The sequence below is a fragment of the Pygocentrus nattereri genome, chromosome 4, assembly GCF_015220715.1.
Source record: "Pygocentrus nattereri isolate fPygNat1 chromosome 4, fPygNat1.pri, whole genome shotgun sequence".
NCBI lineage: Eukaryota > Metazoa > Chordata > Actinopteri > Characiformes > Serrasalmidae > Pygocentrus > Pygocentrus nattereri.
The window spans coordinates 40238547-40256904 of NC_051214.1; the positions used below are offsets into that span (position 1 = coordinate 40238547).

The 18358-nt window shown below is 39.5% G+C and overlaps 1 protein-coding gene across 4 annotated transcripts in view; it reads right to left on the bottom strand.

Moving 5' to 3' along the window:
• syne1a (spectrin repeat containing, nuclear envelope 1a) overlaps nt 1-18358 on the bottom strand; it is a 177222-nt gene that overhangs the window by 77856 nt on the left and 81008 nt on the right. For all 4 annotated transcript variants that reach the window (XM_037537434.1, XM_037537437.1, XM_037537436.1 and 1 more), the window contains 14 exons: nt 17510-17692; nt 15802-15945; nt 14585-14740; nt 13041-13205; nt 12549-12721; nt 11311-11464; nt 10929-11072; nt 10522-10686; nt 9985-10302; nt 9141-9296; nt 7954-8124; nt 1532-1858; nt 947-1099; nt 106-273 (listed from right to left, as the gene is read on the bottom strand). In XM_037537434.1, coding sequence (XP_037393331.1) covers nt 106-273; nt 947-1099; nt 1532-1858; nt 7954-8124; nt 9141-9296; nt 9985-10302; nt 10522-10686; nt 10929-11072; nt 11311-11464; nt 12549-12721; nt 13041-13205; nt 14585-14740; nt 15802-15945; nt 17510-17692 — 2577 coding nt within the window. The remainder of the gene's footprint in view (nt 1-105; nt 274-946; nt 1100-1531; nt 1859-7953; nt 8125-9140; nt 9297-9984; nt 10303-10521; nt 10687-10928; nt 11073-11310; nt 11465-12548; nt 12722-13040; nt 13206-14584; nt 14741-15801; nt 15946-17509; nt 17693-18358) is intronic.

Consider the following 18358-nt stretch of genomic DNA (forward strand, 5'->3'; position numbering starts at 1 on the left):
TACAAAATGGTGGCACTGAGTGAGAAGTCATTCTTCAACCTCACTGCCTTTAGAGCATGCAAGTTCCTTTTTTCATTTTAAATGTGCATGACTATGAGTCATTACCTTGTGCCTGGCCAGTTGTTGAGTGGCTGCCTCCAGCCCACTGCCTGGAGCAGGGTCAGGGGTCACCATCCTGCTAGACATTTGCAGTAGCCATCGCTCCACTTCCTGGAGCTCAGAGTGATACACTTCCTGCTTCTTCACATGCCCCTCCAACCTCTGGACCTGGGCCTGGAGGAACATTTGTAACAAATATCTGAATGCTTTTGCACAGGCACAAATATGCACAGGCAAACACAATTACATGCTTTTCATCACTGCACACTCAGCAAAATATCCATCGCAAGTGGCTGAACCATACTGGATATGGAAATTTTGTCAATTTTAAAATTTGCATAGCAATGATTATAACAATAACAACAAAATTAAAAATAAAATAGTCCATTTAATCTGACGGAGAGCTGAGACAAGTTTTTCTTGTGTTTGTCCCCAAGAACTGAAGCTGTTTTGTCAGATTTTTTGTCTGAAACCTGATGCTGTAGTCTGAACATGTCATATACTATAGATGGCTTTTTGGAATATGGCTCCAACACTGGGCATGTTCAACCAGTGCTGGTGATCTCATCACGATAAATGGGGTATTAACTACAGGAAATGCATGCGTTGGGAAAACTTTCAAGGATAACTTGACAATATTTTGATAAGATCAAATTGAAGAATGTTCATATTAACATATCATATGATCAAATACACAAGTTCTGTAAATAAGAGGTGTCTAACTTGTCTGGAAAAAGATGAGGTAGAGGAGGGGTTGAGGTTCAGGCTGCTAGCGACCTGAGGTACATGTTTAAGGATTAAAGTGAGTAATCAAATGTAGCATATATGATTTTCCATTTCTACTTACCCTGGCAGCTGTGCACAGCTCCTTGTAATTGGCCTGCAGTCTGTCCATGTTTTCTCTGATGGAGGGAGAGTGCAGATGCGACAGCAAATTTTCCCCTTTCTCCAGCACTGAGCTCACTGCAGAATTCCGAGACAGCAGGGCCTGCTCCACAGCCTGGACACGAAGTAAAGAAAGTAGGCTCACACACTTACGAAAGCGGAAACACACTAGCAAAGAGAAACAACATCTCCTCTTCCTCTGTGCTACAACACTAAAACTATAAAGCTAAAACTATTTTATAGCAGATTTCAGATACACTGAAGGCACTGAAGAAAAACAAGTTGACTGCTTCAAGCTAATTGGTTTATATACTTGCAACAATAACGATTGATGTGCAATTGTTCTCTCTTAAAAGTGAAGTTTATGCGCTTAAATACCACAACGGACTGTGCACTTTTTACACATAAATTGTGTTATTTATATACATATAAATACATATATATGTATGTATGATAGAATCTGTGTAACAAGTGTGTCTGTACCACTTGTGAAAAGGTATCTCCCCCTCTAACTACCACAAATATTTTCTTCAAAAAGTTCTTCTACCTTGTATTTGGCCAGTTGGGCTCTTCTCTGGTAGAGCTCAGCTTTGGGTTCCACAGAAGAGTTAAACAGAGCTCTAGTCTCACTCAACCACTGCAGCTGCGCCTTGTAGCGCTCCTGGAACTCCTTATAGAACAGGATGCTTCTCTCTGTGGTGCCATGCTCAGTTCTCAGGCCCAAGATTAGCTCCTCTAGCTGGGATCGACCAGCCTGCACATCTTTCTCCAGCTTAGAGGCTCCGCTGTCATCCAAAAAGGAGACAGCTTGCTCAACCCTTTCCCGAAGCGTCTTCAACAGGCTGTGGCCATGATCCATGTTACCCTGTAGAGACTGGAGGATTGAGAGAGATACAGATATGCAAAGTGAGGAAGTGGGAAAGAGTAAGAGCAGTGAAGGAGGGAAAGCAAATGAGAGAGGCTGTTATATAAGGACAGGAGACCACAAACTGCAGTTGAAGTAAATACAGGTCAGTAAATTCTAACATTGCATACTGCAGTTTAAGATAATGAAAACTGCAGTCTATGTAATGACATGATGTGAGACAGTCTGGCCTCTGGAATTGACTGATATGACAGAATATCCTTAAATCCTTTAAAAACACAGTACATTAAAAAATTCAGACTTGAGGATGTTTCCTACTACAGTTAGTGATGTTAAATACTTTTGTTCATTTTTATAGATAACAATATGTAATAGTGTTAGAAAGCACATGGGCCAGTCTATTTGAAATTACCTAATTATTTAATACTGTCCAAAGCAAAAGGTATGATCATTTAGGTATGCATTTTGATTGTATAACGCTAATGGGTGTGGTACAGACTAGTGCCAGCCAGTAGTAATAAAATGTAATATCAAAATACAACCCCAATTCCAATGAAGTTGGGACGCTGTGTAAAACATAAATAAAAACAGAATACAATGATTTGCAAATCCTTTTCGAGGTATATTCAATTGGATACACTACAAAGACAAGATTTTTATTATTCAAATGGATAAACGTTATTGTTTTTTGCAAATTTTCAGTCATTTTGCATTTGATGCCTGCAACACGTTCCAGAGAAGTTGGGACAGGGGCATGTTTACCACTTTGTTACATCTCCTTTCCTTTTAACAACACTCAATAAGCCTTTGGGAACTGAGGACACAAATTGTTGAAGCTTTGTAGGTGGAATTCTTTCCCATTCTTGCTTGATGTACAACTTCAGTTGCTCAACAGTCCGGGGTCTCCATTGTCGTGTTTTACACTTCATAATGCACCACACATTTTCAATGGGAGACAGGTCTGGACTGCAGGCAGGCCAGTCTAGTGCCTGCACTCTTTTACTACGAAGCCATGCTGTTGTAACACGTGCAGAATGTGGCTTGGCATTGTCTTGCTGAAATAAGCAGGACGTCCCTGAAAAAGACGTTGCTTGGATGGCAGCAAATGTTGGTCCAAAACCTGTATGTACCTTTCAGCATTAATGGTGCCTTCACAGATGTGCAAGTTACCCATGCCATGGGCACTAACACACCCCAAACCATCAGAGATGCTGGCTTTTTATCTTTGCGCTGATAACAATCCGGACAGTCCTTTTCCTCTTTTGCCCGGGGGAACACGACGTCCATGATTTCCAAAACCAATTTGAAATGTGGACTCGTCAGACCACAGGACAGTTTTCCACTTTGCGTCCATCTCAGACGAGCAGAGAAGCCGGCAGCATTTCTGGGTGGTGTTGATATATGGCTTTTGCTTTGCATGGCAGAGTTTTAACTTGCACTTGTAGATGGAGCGATGAACTGTGTTCACTGACAGTGGTTTTCTGAAGTGTTCCTGAGCCCATGTGGTAATATATGTTACAGAATGATGTCGGTTTTTAATGCAGTGCCGCCTAAGAGATGGAAGGTCACGGGCATTCAGTGTTGGTTTTCTGCCTTGCTGCTTACTTGCAGACATTTCTCCAGATTCTCTGAATCTTTTGATGATATTATGGACTGTAGATGATGAAATCCCTAAATTCCTTGCAGTTGCACATTGAGAAACATTGTTCTTAAACTGTTGGACTATTTGCTCACACAATTGTTCACAAAGCGCTTGTGAACGACAGCCTTTGAGGAATGTTCCCTTTATACCCAATCATGACACTCACTGTTAACTGTTTAACTGTTTATGGTTAACTGTTTAGGTTAACTGTTTCCAGTTAACCTGTTCACCTGTGGAATGTTCCAAACAGAACATTCTAACTCAAAATGAGTGAATATTTGCAAAAAACAATAAAGTTTATCTGTTTGAACATTAAATATCAATTGAATACAGGTTGAAAAGGATTAGCAAATCATCGTATTCTGTTTTTATTTATGTTTTACACAACATCCCAACTTCATTGGAATTGGGGTTGTACTTTAAAAATACAGTATCGCAGCATGAGACTGTATTTAAGTTTAAGTTAATGACTCCATGCCTCCTGACGGTATAAAATCTCTTAAAAATCCTGGCGTAGCTTGTATTTTTGGATAGAAAAATAATTTAGCTTCTATTCATTTATTTTTTTATTGTTCATTTCAAAATCTGAAGCAGCAAAACAAATCAGATACAATACAGAAACAAAATTGCTGAAAAACCAAAGACACAAACTTTGGACACTACATGTGCCCTGGTCACCCAACTACATCTGGATCAGGAGACAGGTGTGTATACTTGACTTCTCACTGAACTGTCATTGTAAGACAATATCAGACAGTGGAGCACTGTGCTCTCAAAGCAGTCCCGAAATTAATCAAAAATATGGTCCAAACAACAACTAAATCAATAAACAATGGAGAAAAATCAAAAAGGTGTATCCACTCCCCACTGTATACGAGCTGTGATTGCTTCCTGTTCCTGAAACCTTCTGTCTGTACGTATGGAGCTTTGGGTCATGCATGCTCCCCTCTGAGGTGGACTTTTCTTTTCACTCTTTGAAGCCTGCCGGGCCCCTGACACCTGTGCGCTGAGACTTGGCAAGGCTTCGGCCAGAGATATGAGAGGAAGACCCAATTACCAGGCCTTAAATAGGGCTGCCACAGCAGGGTTTCCCCGGCAACACACACTCACACACACCCCCTTTATCAGCCACAGTCTACTTCTAAGCTGGAGGCTTCTCCATATGATATCAGCCTGTTGTCTCAACAAAGAGCAGCACATAACAGGCCCCTGGTGCTATTGCTGGAGGTAGCACTGCTGCTAAAACACCAGAGGATTTGGCCCTTTAATAATAAACTTCACAGACAAAGAGAGAGACAGATCAGAAGTTATCACGCCAGAGTGACGGCCTTAAAGAAGCTGACAGTAGATCTTTAAGACTGCAACAAACTTGATACTTTAATAAAAAAAAAAAGAGAGAGAGATAACTTTGCCTTTTACTCCATAAGCAGTCAGCCAGGAGAAGCTTATTTTGCACTTATTAGCACTGCAAAAACTGAACGCCTGAATCATCACAGACAAACTTGACGGTGTCTCAGACTTATGTACGTGGTCCTTAATAGTGTATGACATACAGTTTTCTACTAATATGGACAAAAGCACAGACAAAATGAAGAAGTACTTCTTTTAGATATTGTTTCTAGCCATTACTTTTTGTGCATTTAATGTTGTGTATGATTGAGTGTGTGTGTGTGTGTGTGTGTGTGTGTGTGTGTGTGTGTGTGTGTGTGTGTGTGTGTGTGTGTAGACAGAGACTATGCTCCTTGGTCCACAGCATCTGTGCAGGGCCATCGATCCCACAAGTATGGATTACATGATAAGCCTGAGCTAGAGAAGACGTCTGTGTGTGAGGGACAGTTTGCGCATATGACAGAGAGAGAGAGAGAGAGAGAGAGAGTGAAAACTAATATAAACAGACAGAAATCGTAATAAGTAACTGACCAGAACTAAACACGTGAAAACAGACAGTGAGAGCATCAAAGAGAAAGTCAGAGGCAGAGATAGTCAAAGGAATAAAGAAAACAGGGAGAAAGTGTATGAGAGAAAATCATAAAGAAATAGAAATGAAGAAAGAGAAAACAGAGAAAGACAGAAATATAGCAATAAAAAAAGAACAAAAGAAAAAAGAAGAGTGGATCAGAGTTGATAAATAACACTAGATGGATAAAGGCATTGCATCAATTACAGCATCTGTGCAAGCCACTTAAATAAAGCCATAAAGAAAGGTGAGTACAAGAAGAAAGAGTGAAACTAGGAGTTGCAGAGTGAGAGAAAGAAACAGTCTAAAAGTGAGAAAAGGAGAGAGTCAGAAAGAAAATGAGAGAAAATTGAAAAACAGAATTAGAGAGCAAGAGTGAGAGTCACAGAGCGTAGGTATATAACACTGAAGCGACAAGGGCATTGCATCAATTACAGTGTCTGTGCCAGCAGGTTCCACAGACAGAGCGCTCCTTCATCTCCTCTCTCACAGTGGGGGAGTATGTGTGTGTGCACATGCGTGTGTCTCTGCATTGCGGTGGGACACTGAGCCCTCTCCACTCACACTGAAGCTGTTTGTGCTTTGTCTTCATAAGGATATAATCAATACCCCTGCTTCATGCCTCACAACACTCTCTCACTCTCTCACTCTCTCTCTCAAACTACCTCAAACAAGGAGACAAAACTGTGCCGAGCCAAAAGAGACAGAAGTCATAGGCAGTGGTGAGAGTGTATTTCACCCAGTCTGAATCAATGCCTCTCGAAAATCATAGAGGAAAATGTGCTTCAATTTCCGCAAACCATATCTGACCGTCTTGGTCATTTTATCAAGTGTGGATCATTATGCAAACCTGAAATATCAGAGCAGAGCATCAAGCCAGATTTTTTAAGCCTGTACAGCATTTGAATGCTAAATCAATCAGAGCCATTACTAGTGATCCATCCCTTTAAACAAAGGAGGGTCTTTTGCACAGTAATGAAAGACACTTGTGAGTTAAACTACAGAGCAAGAGGCATTTCATATTTCATCTAAACAGATTAGAAGAACGACAAAGAGATAAAAACACACCCACACAAACACACACGCACACTTAGGCCCAATCCCATTTCACCTCTTGTCCTTACACACTTAGCCCTTACCCCTCCATTTTGTGAGTTCACACCTAGGGGTGTGTCCCAATTTTTGTGGAGATAGCGGGGTAAGGGGAAAGGTTGGGGCTACATGGCCCTCTGCACAGAGGTTTTTCAGATGCACACTCCAGAGTATTATGAGAAAAAAAGAAAAATGGCAAGGTGGCTGCACAAGTGATCAAAAAACCCACAAATGTAAATATTTTCTCCATTAAAAAAATACAATAACCACTGTTTAAACCCCATGTGTCAAAGACAAGGCTCGCGGGCCAGATCAGGCACACAACGCAATCTTATCTGCAAAATTATTTACATTTTCTATCAATATTAGCCTGTTTCAAAATGGGCTGCACTACAGTCCCCAGCATGCACTGCATCATAATGTGCACTCAGATTTTCCTGCCCCAACAACAACCTATCGGACAGCGGTTATACCACAATTCTACACAACACCACACCAGTCACACCACCAAACACACAAGTTACATTTCAGCTGCAGCTCAATCAATATAAACACCTAACGTTAACTTAGAAATTGAGCCCAAGTATTGATGACCTTGCAAAAAAGAAAGGATGCCAGATGTCTAGTTCAAGCAAATAGGCATGTTTGAAATACCTAGCTCTTGGGGACATTTAAATTTTAAATATTTCAAGTATTCACATAATATTTTATGGTCTACTACAAGTGCATATATGTTACTGCTTAAGTTTTTGTGTATTTTGAATAAACAATGACCATTTTCGGCTATAGCACAATATTACTTAAAGATGAAATATACATTTTTTTCTCTGGCTCACGGTTGAGATTTTTGGCCCTTTAGTGGTTGAGTTTGATAGTTTAATGATGAGCTACTGAAAGTTCTATATTTAAAAGTTCTAAAATTATGTTTATCATTCATTGCTAGCCAAAACAAACATGAAGGCCATGAGTGAGGCTAACTTTGGCTCAGTGCACCTCAGTAGCTCTTCATAATTTTACAAACCTATGTGTGATGTATTCACACTGCCATGAATCAGACTTTCTCTTGAAGAACATGGACAAAACAGATATCTGTCTTATAGCTTGTGAATGTTTAATATGGTACATTGCTGTAGTTGTGCTATTGTTATGCACTTTTTTTTAGCTGAACGCTGAACCAGCTGTCTTTTGCACCCTTGCATTTACACTTCAAAAACATTCCTCAGCTTGAATGATGAATCTGCCTATTTTTACTGGAAATGAAATAAAATGAACAGTTTTTAAACTGACAGCACTTGTCAAACAGTCAATCAGTAGTTATTCGTTTATATCCCTGCGTAATTACATTAAAGCACATAGCTACAAAAAAACCAGCCTTGGCACTTAGGAAACGGTAATGTACTGTTAGTGGCATACCTCCAGCTTCTTCATCTTTTTCTCCATAGTGGTACGGTCCAGAGCTTCCTTGTTTTCGCTGACTGTTCTGAAATCCGCTGTTGCTACGCTCAACCAGTCGGAGAAGGTCCTGAGGGTGCTCTGAGCCTCCGCAATGCTCGTGATTTCCTCTTGAAGCTGTTTGATAGTCTCCTGCGTGTTGGAGCGTTTAGCAGAAAATGATTCTGGTACTACACAAATAAATTTTACATAAACAAACATTTCAGTGCCAACTGAGCCCAGCCAATTTGAACTTTTATTCTACATTTGGGCTTCGCAAATAAAGAGAGTTTTTCATATTTATTCAGAGACTGGGAATTGAGCATTTATTGCCATACTTGAGAGGACTCTGTTTTGTTGATTTTTCATTTCTTTCTGTCATAATGCATAAAGCACTTCACACTGAAATCCAGATGTTCTGGCATGCAACTCCAATTAAGACTTAGTGCTGAGCACACACACCTATCAGCAGAGAGGTAACAGCTCGCGACTGCAGAGCATGTGGCAGCCTGTCGTTTCTCGGTGAATAATTACACACTCCTATAATGCGCAAGGTGGGTGGATGTGTGTGAGCGAAGTGTGTTAGAGAGAGAGGTGTTACAGCAGGTGTAAAAATCAATTCCTCTGTTGCCACGGCAGCAGTAGTGGCAGGAACGAGCACAGAAGTAAAAGAATGGCTCCTTTATTGTTTAATTACCAGCTTAAGCCACGTATGTTGGACAGACATCGATTTTGCTGTTTTTTCCTCTTTTTGTCTTCCCAGAGGGAGACAGGGGATAAAGAGGGGTTGTTCTGCCAGGTTGGACAATTCACAGAGTTCAGACAGCTGAAAAATTACACTCATCAGTGTAGAGTGGCAGAAGAATCTATAGTACTAGAATCAACATAGAGAGAGAAATCTTGAAAAATATACTGTACAACGACTATGTGTAAATCGCTGATGGTACTAAGTGCACTGGTGAGGAAACATTATACAAAAAATGTCAATTTCAGTTTTATGCCCCCAGAACTAACCAAATTAATACATATTTACTGGTAATTATGTAGCCAGATGCAGTTGTCAGCAAGTTGCTTAATTTGGCAATAAATATACATTCTGATTCAATTAATTAATTTTGGGTCCAAGTATTTCTAAAATGATCTATGAAAACAAAAGAGTGTTTGCTCACCTGCATGCGGATGAGCAGAGCATGGTAACGGGCAGTCAGCTGAGTGACCCTTGCGCTGACCCTGGCACTGACATGGGTGTCCTCAACGATTTGCTGTGCAAGAGCACTGAGTCCTTCCATCTCTGACTGCTTCTGTCCAGCCTCCGTCTGCCATCGCTGAGAGAGAGAGAAAGTGGACACGTGAAACTTAACATCACTCGTATTGTGAGAAAATAAAGTGATAAAATATATAGTAATATATAAACACAGCTGCATGCAAAAGTTTGAACACCCCTTGTCAAATAACGTTTTGTTGATTTTTATTTAGTGAAAATAAGGTAACATACAGTCTACAGGGAACCAATTAAATACGGCATTTCCTGCTAAATTACTGTATAATTATTGTTATTCACTGAGTTTAAGTTATTAGAAGAAAAAAATGTATAAAATATGTCACAACCAATACAATGTACAGAAGTGTGTTCTCCGTTGAGGATGTGTACTTTTTTGTTCACTCATCATTTCATCATATATAAATCAGGCAGCCAATCATGTGGCAGCAACCTGTAGCAATGAGTCAAAAGCTTTAGTTAATGGGTCAAGAATTAAGCGTTTATACATATATATGTTTGTGTATGTGTATGTGTATGTGGATGGGTGTGTGTGTGTATGTATATGTTTGTATATATAAAAAACACACATTCATTTTCTCACACCCTTTTGCATTTACAAATCATTTTTTAGTCTACAATAGTTGACAAATAACAGAAACCGTAATACTGGGTACAGATTGCAGAACAAATGACGGAATACCCACTACAGAAACACCTGCCAAAATCACAGTCACAGCAGAGAATCCTCTCACCAGCAGCTGCTGCAGCTGGATGTCTTTAGTAGTGGAATCTGAGCGTCGGTGGCTTCGCAGCCTCACTTTGAGCTCAATGTCAACTAGCCACTGGTCCAGGTTCTGGAAGCAGTCCTCTAACTTCTGGAGTCTCACAAGGGTTTGCTCTACTTGGGCTTTTGTATCCCCCATCCTGTCCTGGTAGCCTTGCCACTCTCTCTGTGCTGTCTCTAGTGCCCGTTCCTCAATCTGTGGGATGCCCCAAGGGATGACCTGCTCACGGCTAGTCAGCGCTGATCTGAGTAACGTGTGGCCCTCTGAAAAACGTGACTGCAGCATCTGAAAAAGCAATTACAATCAAAGCACCCTTCGCATACATTAAAGGTAAACCAGTACAATTGAGGTAAGACATCTGAGGATTCCAGTTAGTTTAAAATTCAACATGCACAAAGGAATTGTCATTTTCTGGATTTGAATGTGTTCTTAATCTTACAGCTAACATCATGAGTAACGGTTAATAGTCATCACTACCTGCACAATTTATGATTTTATACTCACTTGCAGTTCCTTCAGGGTCTTCCCCAGCGTGTCCAAATCTCCATCCAGGGGTGAAAGGAGAGCCAAATTGCTCTGTTCTTGCTCTAGCCAGTCCTCAAACATGTGCAGACCCCGCTGGTATTCCTGATGGACCAGAACCAGCTCCTCTGCCTTGTTAACTGCAGCCTGGAAAACCACAGGAACAGGTTTTGCACCCAAGAGCATTCCATCAGAATCAAAACAACCCAAATATTGGATTGTACTTACATTAAAGCTGGATTCATCTGACAACTCTTTTTGTTTATTGTTGTAATCATTGTTGACCTATTAAAACCTCTATGTGAAATTATGTTTTTTGTTGTTTGTTTTTTTGTTTTTTTTTTACATAAGACTGTGCTTTATTTTTCATATAGTTTAAATATATATACCTTGGCTTTGGCTTTGATGGCTTCATATCGCTCACTGAGCTTGTGAACTTCTTGTTGGGTGGCTGAGTTCTCAGCCATATTAGAACCCTTTGTGGCAATGGTGTCCAGAGGGCTGGAGCGACTCAATACTTCTTCATAAAGCAGCTGTTCCGAACAAAACATAAAAGGATCATCATTTTTCTGTCTAATTGTAATTGAGAATTGGTTCTGGTTTAAATTTAGTTTAAGCTGTGTGGTGTTCTTTTAGAGTACACACAAGCAAACACCTTGAATGTTTAAACAAAATCCTAGATGATACAGAGAGTAACCTTTTATATATGATACAAATGTTAAGCCATCTATACTGGCAGGTTGTGTTATACAGCTGAACTGCATTATGCACCTTAGCCCTGCGCAGGTTGGCAGTCTTGTCCCTCATCTCAGTATAGCGTTTATCCGTGCTCCCCAGACTATCCTCCACTCGTTCCAACCATCCCTCAAACTGGCTCACATCCTCCTGATAGCTGGTCCAGTGAGACAAGGCACTCTCCAGCTGGCTGCAGGTGACATACAGATTCAGGTTCATTAAGTTAAAACTATTATCTCACTAACTCGCTACCCAGCCAGGTCTGTGGATGTATTTCTACAATCACTTTGACTCTAACCATTAATTACTAATCTCATAGAACAATATCCAAAGTTTATGAACTTAACACAGTGTACAATCCTAAAGTTATTAAAATCTTGGAAAATATACAGCCCCATTTCCAAAAAAGTGGGATGTTATGCAAAATGTTAATATAAACAAAATACAATGTTGTGCAAATAATTTAAAAGCCTATATTTCATTGAAAATAGTACAAAGACAACAAATTAAATGTTGAAAGTGAGAAATTTTATTGTTATATAATTGTTATATAAAATGTTATAAAAATATATGCCCATTTTGAATTTGATGCCAACAATATGTTCCAAAAAGTTGAGGCAATAAAAGGCTGATAAAGTTGTGCAATGCTAAAAAAACACCTGGTCACTAATTGGCAACAGGTCAGTAACATGACTGGGAATAAACAGAGCATCCGTTTTAAAACTTGAAATTCTTTTTGGAAATCATGGACACTGTAACAGATGATGTCTTTTTCAGGGAAAGCCTTGATTATTTCAGCAAGACATTGTCAAAACACATTCTGCATGTATTACCACAGCATTGCTCAGTATCAAAAGAGTCCAGGTGCTAAACTGGTCTGCCTGTCACTCACCTGCCACTCACTGAATTATTAAATGTATTATGAAATGTAAAATACAACAAAGGAGACCCTGAACTAATGAGCAGCTAAAATACTATATCAAGCAAGAATGAGAGCATTTTACTTCCAAAACAACAGCAACTGGTCTCCTCAGTTCCCAGAGTGTTATTAAAAGAAGAAGTGATGAAACAAAGTGGTAAACATGCCTGATGCCCCAATGGTTTTTGAATGTATTTTGAAATGTGTTGTTGGCATCATATTCAAAATGGGCATATATTTTTCAAAAAACAATAAAATTATTCAGTTCTACACAGCGCCCGAACTTTTTTGGAAATGGGGTTGTAGACTAAAAAAAGAAACTTAAACATGACAGAAAAAAAGATCAAGACTAGACCTTTTGCACTGTATGGATGCAGAGAGAAGCAAATCCCAAGAATCTTTAAGATCCTGAATCTGTTTCCGGACCACAGGTACTCCTTCTGCAGATGTGTTTCTCTGGACCGCCTCCCCTCTTGTGATGAGCATCTTCAGCTGAATCTCCCTCTCCTGACGAGCTGTCAATAGAGCCTAAAACATCATCCCAATACTGTTATACCCATCTATTCACCAGTAATCTGACCACTCATTTAAAGCAACTTGTCTGAATTTCATGTATAAATAACATAATGACTGGTAACATGACAACATGAAAATTAAGCAACATCTAAGGCAATGGATCTCAAACCAGCCCTCATGGATCCATAGACAGTCCAGATTTTCTCTCCAAAACAACTAGCAACACTTAGGGATAGAGCAATAGTGCAGACTGCCTGAGGGTCCCTTGATGATACTGGGAGAGCTTTTGGTTAGTGTATTGTCCTGTGAAGAACTGAAGTAGTTGAAGTACCTCGAGTTGGCCCATTCTGGTGATCAGCACACTCTTATTGGCTGTAGCGGACTGGCAGGTTTCAAGGATCTCCTGTGCTTCTAAAACCCAACTCTGAAGCTCCTGCAAACCCTGGGAGAAGAGCTGGTGTTCCCCCACTACACGTTCTATCCTCGACACTTTCTCCTGTACAGGCCAGGATGAGAAGAAGAAAGTCAACGGAAATTCATTCGATGGTACATGAAATGATTTTAGTCCCCGAAAGGCAAAATAAATAAAAAGGCAGAAACACTTCAGTACAAACTTTGAGTTTTTAGATGAACAAATACAGGTGATTAAATTTTTTTCATTAGTCTGTTAGAGTCTACTACCTCAGTAGAGGGTGGGCAGGTTGGCCACTGAAGTGCATTCTTCATTAGAAAAAAATGAATCACACAAGATGCAAGTCACACGCACAAAACCATTTTAAAGGTCACCTCTATTCTGAGGTAGGAGCACATCACGCTCTGCATATAATTAAATGTATGCTGTATAGAGGCTAAATCTCAGGATTTAGTGTTCAGTGAAGCGGTTCTCTACACGTGTATGTAACAGGTGTTAAAATTAGCTGTGGGAGATCGAGCAAAACTGAAATTGGACAAATAGAACATTTCACAAAACTATATATTTTTCAAAATTATATTATAATTATGGGTGCACAACATATTAGTAGTCAATATATATTTAAACTGAACACACACACACACATTTTCTAAGCTGCTTCTCCCTCAGGTCTGCATGCAGTCTTTGGACTGTGGGAGGAAACCGAAGTTTATCTAAACAGGAAAATGAAATTAATCTTACTGTTGTGATACTGGAATAACGTTTGATAATTAAACTGATCATTTAGGTTTATATTTTTAGCTCCCCCACAACCCAGAAGGATACATGGCTTAGAAAATGGACAGATGGACAGGAACCCCTGTATTTTTTCTCTGATATGAAGCAAGAGTGAACTGTATATAGGAGTGAACTCATATGTCTCGAACATGCATTAATAAGCTTTAGGGTACTGTTTATCTGATAGTGATTGCTTGAGTTTTTTTCCAGGTTTTGCACAGCTGTCCCGTTTACTCTAGAACTCAAGCCATTTTTGAACTCCAGTTTTGGACACACCTGTTTTATCCACTTATTTTCCTTTCACTCTCCCTTAATCCAGTGGATTATCTTATATGTATACAAACATATGAAACAAAAATAACTTGTTCTTCATTTATTCGGACTGGAAATTAAATAAATGAATCATGGTTTCTGACTATATCACTGTACTGTAGGATGTTTGATTCCTGATGCAGGCAACATTTGCACTTGTTCTGCATGTAACAAATCTAAATAATTGGTTACTGATATCAGAATCGACTGCAACAATGCATCAATTATGGTTATTATTGTTATTATACATAAGTTAGTGTTATCTGCCCAAAGAATCTATACTGGTACGTCTCTAGTTATGATGCCCTTAACTCACACTCTGTGCCAGCACAATGAAGCCATGGTGACATGAACAGGTGGGTTAAATAGGTTACCTTAGTCCTGTTGCTGAGGGCCAGATAGCGTGCTGCTAGCTGGCAGACTCGGTGCACAAATCCCTTCCCAGCAGCCTGACCCTCCCAAAGGCTATGAGCTCTTTCCCTCAGCCCTCCCAGATCTGGCTCTTTGGAGCACATCTCCTCCAGCACGGACTGAGGGCACGGGAGGAACAAGACAAGCAAGCAGGAATGAAAAGAAATGAGAGGAGGGTCCATGCCATGAGAACACCCAGACACAGATATGAACAACATCAGAATCAAATCTGATAAAAATCAAGTGTATAATCCACTGACAAAAGAAGACAAAAAAAAAAAACAGGACAGGCAATTACAGAAAGTGCTGAACAAGCATCTTTCTGGCCCCTCAAAAAAAAAAAAAATACGAAAGAAAAAAACTATTTAACGCTTATGAACATAGCATCCATTATGGATGCACTCTGTAAAGGGATTAAGAGAAGGAGAGTGGATCAGAGGGAGAGGCAGAAAGAGCAGAGAGAGGATTATCGTTAAGAGGACTGCTGGACATGCCATCTAGATACGCTGCAGGATACGTAATTACCAACAGAGCAGACAAAAAGGCCTGGCAAAGCATTGAAGTATGAAACACAAAAAAAGACACTGGACCTGAGAGATCAGAAAAAATTGGCATGTTCTTCTACAGTTCTTATCTATCTGTCGTGTTCGTCATTGTGTTGTAACTGTTATCGGGCTCATTGAAGTCTGATGGAGGCGAGGCTCTCAGAGACCACAATTAATTAGATTTCAGTCTAATCCTCTATTGTGTCAAAAGCTTGATTCAGCTGAATCAACACTGAAGGACTAAGGTAATTTCATCACCTCATGCCGATGGTAACTTTATAAAACTGTCCAAACAGAAATAAAGACCCATTAAATAAACAATCTATGTTCATTCTAAGAAATCATTTAATTAATTATACAGTACAGTTACCAAAGCTTGCATCTCTTTTCTACTAAAATAATAATAATAATAATAATAATAAGAAGAAGAAGAAGAAGAAGAAGAAGAATATATGATGACAGGATTTCAGTTCATTTATTCCCCCAATTACCTGACATACACACCACATCCATAGGCATTCTCCATAAACACTAAATAGAAACAGGAAATGCAGGTAGCAGGCTGGGGAAATGTGTTGAGCATCTGTGTAAACTGCATGGTGAGAGCAGAGCACTTGTTTGACTGGGCTCAGTACCTGGAGTTTGCATAGCTCCAGTCTCTTTGCAGGAAGGTCATGGAGGCGAGCGCTGCTCTCTTGTACAGTGACTTCTGTTCGGTTTAACCAATCCTGAAGTGGCTGCACACTTTCTTCAAATTCCTGCATCCGAGATTGCAGACCCTGCATATTAGTAGATACAAGGGGGGATTTTATTAAGGAAAGAAAAAAACAGACTCATATGCTAATGCTCTGTGTTTCTTCTTTGATTATTGTTCTTTCACTGGCACCACGCTTGCACACAAACCATCTTTTCATACTGTAGAGATGCCAGAGAAGATGCTTTGATGTGCAGAGCAGGAGATGGCAGCAGCAAAAAAGTCAAAGCAACCAGACACCAGTGTTGGGTAGATTACTTAAGATTAAAACTTAGGTCACAAATGTATTCTGGTACTGATTACACAGTATGTGCCTACAAATGTATTCAGTCATGTAAGAAAACGGAGCACTAAATTATTAGTTGTAGTTATTGTCTACAGTTCTCTAAAGCTGTTTTAAGTCCTAGCTGGTTTTGTGTATGGTAAAAATGAAAGGCATTTTCAAACACCGTTGCTATGACGCTCCTGTAGTAAACAAAATGTTCTAAACCTGGGTACATTTATCCTGAATAATCTGTTTTATAAACTTAAAAAGCTAAAAGCAAGCTAAAACTCATGCACAGTAAAATGACTTTGTATGAAAGTAAGTTTTCTTTTGAACTTCATTATAGTATATATACTATTATATAACAACGGCAGCTACACAAACTGTAAGCTACTACTGTCACAAGAGCTTAACCACCTGATTTGACAAAGCGTGCTGGTTAGCACAGGGTATTTTGGAGAGGCTGTCAGTCTTATGCAAAGCAGTTTTATCTTACAAATAAAAATATTCAAATTTCAACTCTTTACCAACTTCATTCATTCAATTCAGACAATGCAGTAACATCGGAAGAAAAATGTAAGCATGGGAAAATGTATCGGGTTTAGAACAGTTTTGTTTAACACAGAGGATGATTTAGTGATTTGTGAATATATCATTCATTTTTCCTATACCGATAAATCCCATAGACCTAGAGTTCCTAGAGTACAGAATATCCACACAACTCAGACTATTAACAGTAATGAAATTCTGCCAGTAAAGTAACAATAAGCTGCCCATCAACATAACGTACACATATGAAACAGCTATAATGAAGATTATAGGCAAAGTCAGAAAACTGAGGATTGATTTGTTGATGATTATTGTACTACTCATACTTGCACAGACATTTACTGTATGTTTTACTCCGAATACTTATCCTTTTACATATGCTGCTCTTTCAGTACATACAACATACATTTGCACCCTCTCCACTCCCTCTGTATATATGTATATTACATTTATACTTGCATATCTATATTTTGTAGCACTCTACCATTCTTCTGCACTTTATATGTAAATAATACTGCACTTTGCTAACTGCATTTCATTGGCTCTGTGCCTGTACTCTGCACAATGACAAAGTTTAATCTAATTTAATGAATCTCATCAAATCTGTAATCCTTACAAAAATATATGTGAGCTAATTGGGCATACTTTCTCAGATATGCTACTTATCATAAATGCTTGATTTTTTAATAAGATTACATAACCCAGATTACATGTAGTCCACTAAGACCCAACACTGCCAGTCACACAAGAAACTGCTAACTAATCGTAGCCCTACCTGTAATAAGGTCTCTTTCTGCTGTAGGTTGTCCATTAGGTTCCCCCAGTCATCGCTGGCAGCACTGACTTTGGCCCTGACCGCCTCCACTCTGTCGGCCGGCACAACTGTGCTGAGCTGCTCCCCGTGGGCCAGAACGGCGTCTAATCTGGCCTGGCCTTGCTCCCTGTCACTCATGAACTCCTGTGGTGCACAACGGGCAAAACGTCACTCATCTGACATGGGCAGACGATCACAGATCAAAGGGCACTAAGTCCGATGAGTCACGTCCAGACGCTGACAGCCCCCCCCAGCAGGGATCTCCCACCATCTGTGAAGCGCTCATGATTCTTCTCCTTCCACTCATTTTTTCCCTCAAATGGTATAGATGCAGTTGAGCATGAGCTAATGCCTGTCTGCTGCCATATTGGTAGCTGAGGGTACTCAGTCAGGCAGAAACATTGTTCTACATTCAAGATGTAGACAACAGTAAATAAAAAATGAGCAGCCTGCATTTCTCTCACACTTTCCTTCCTGATCTACCTCTGCCTGTGTATCGATCTGCTTCTTTCAGCTGCTCTCTTCTACCTACACTAGTTTTTTCTTTTTTTACATTCATGTCCAATATTTTAATGCGCTACAACTTCACTAATTTCAGAAAATGCATCCAGAATGATGAACTAAGCTGATGACTCTATAACAACTAAGAAAGCTGTATAACAACAGTAAATATTTATACTAAAGTTATCAAGAATAAAAAAGAAAAAGCCTCCCAGTATATTATCATAATTTAATGTGCTGTCTATACTACATAAAACATCTAAAAATACCTTAACGTGTGTAGTTTATAATATTTAAATCTACACTGTT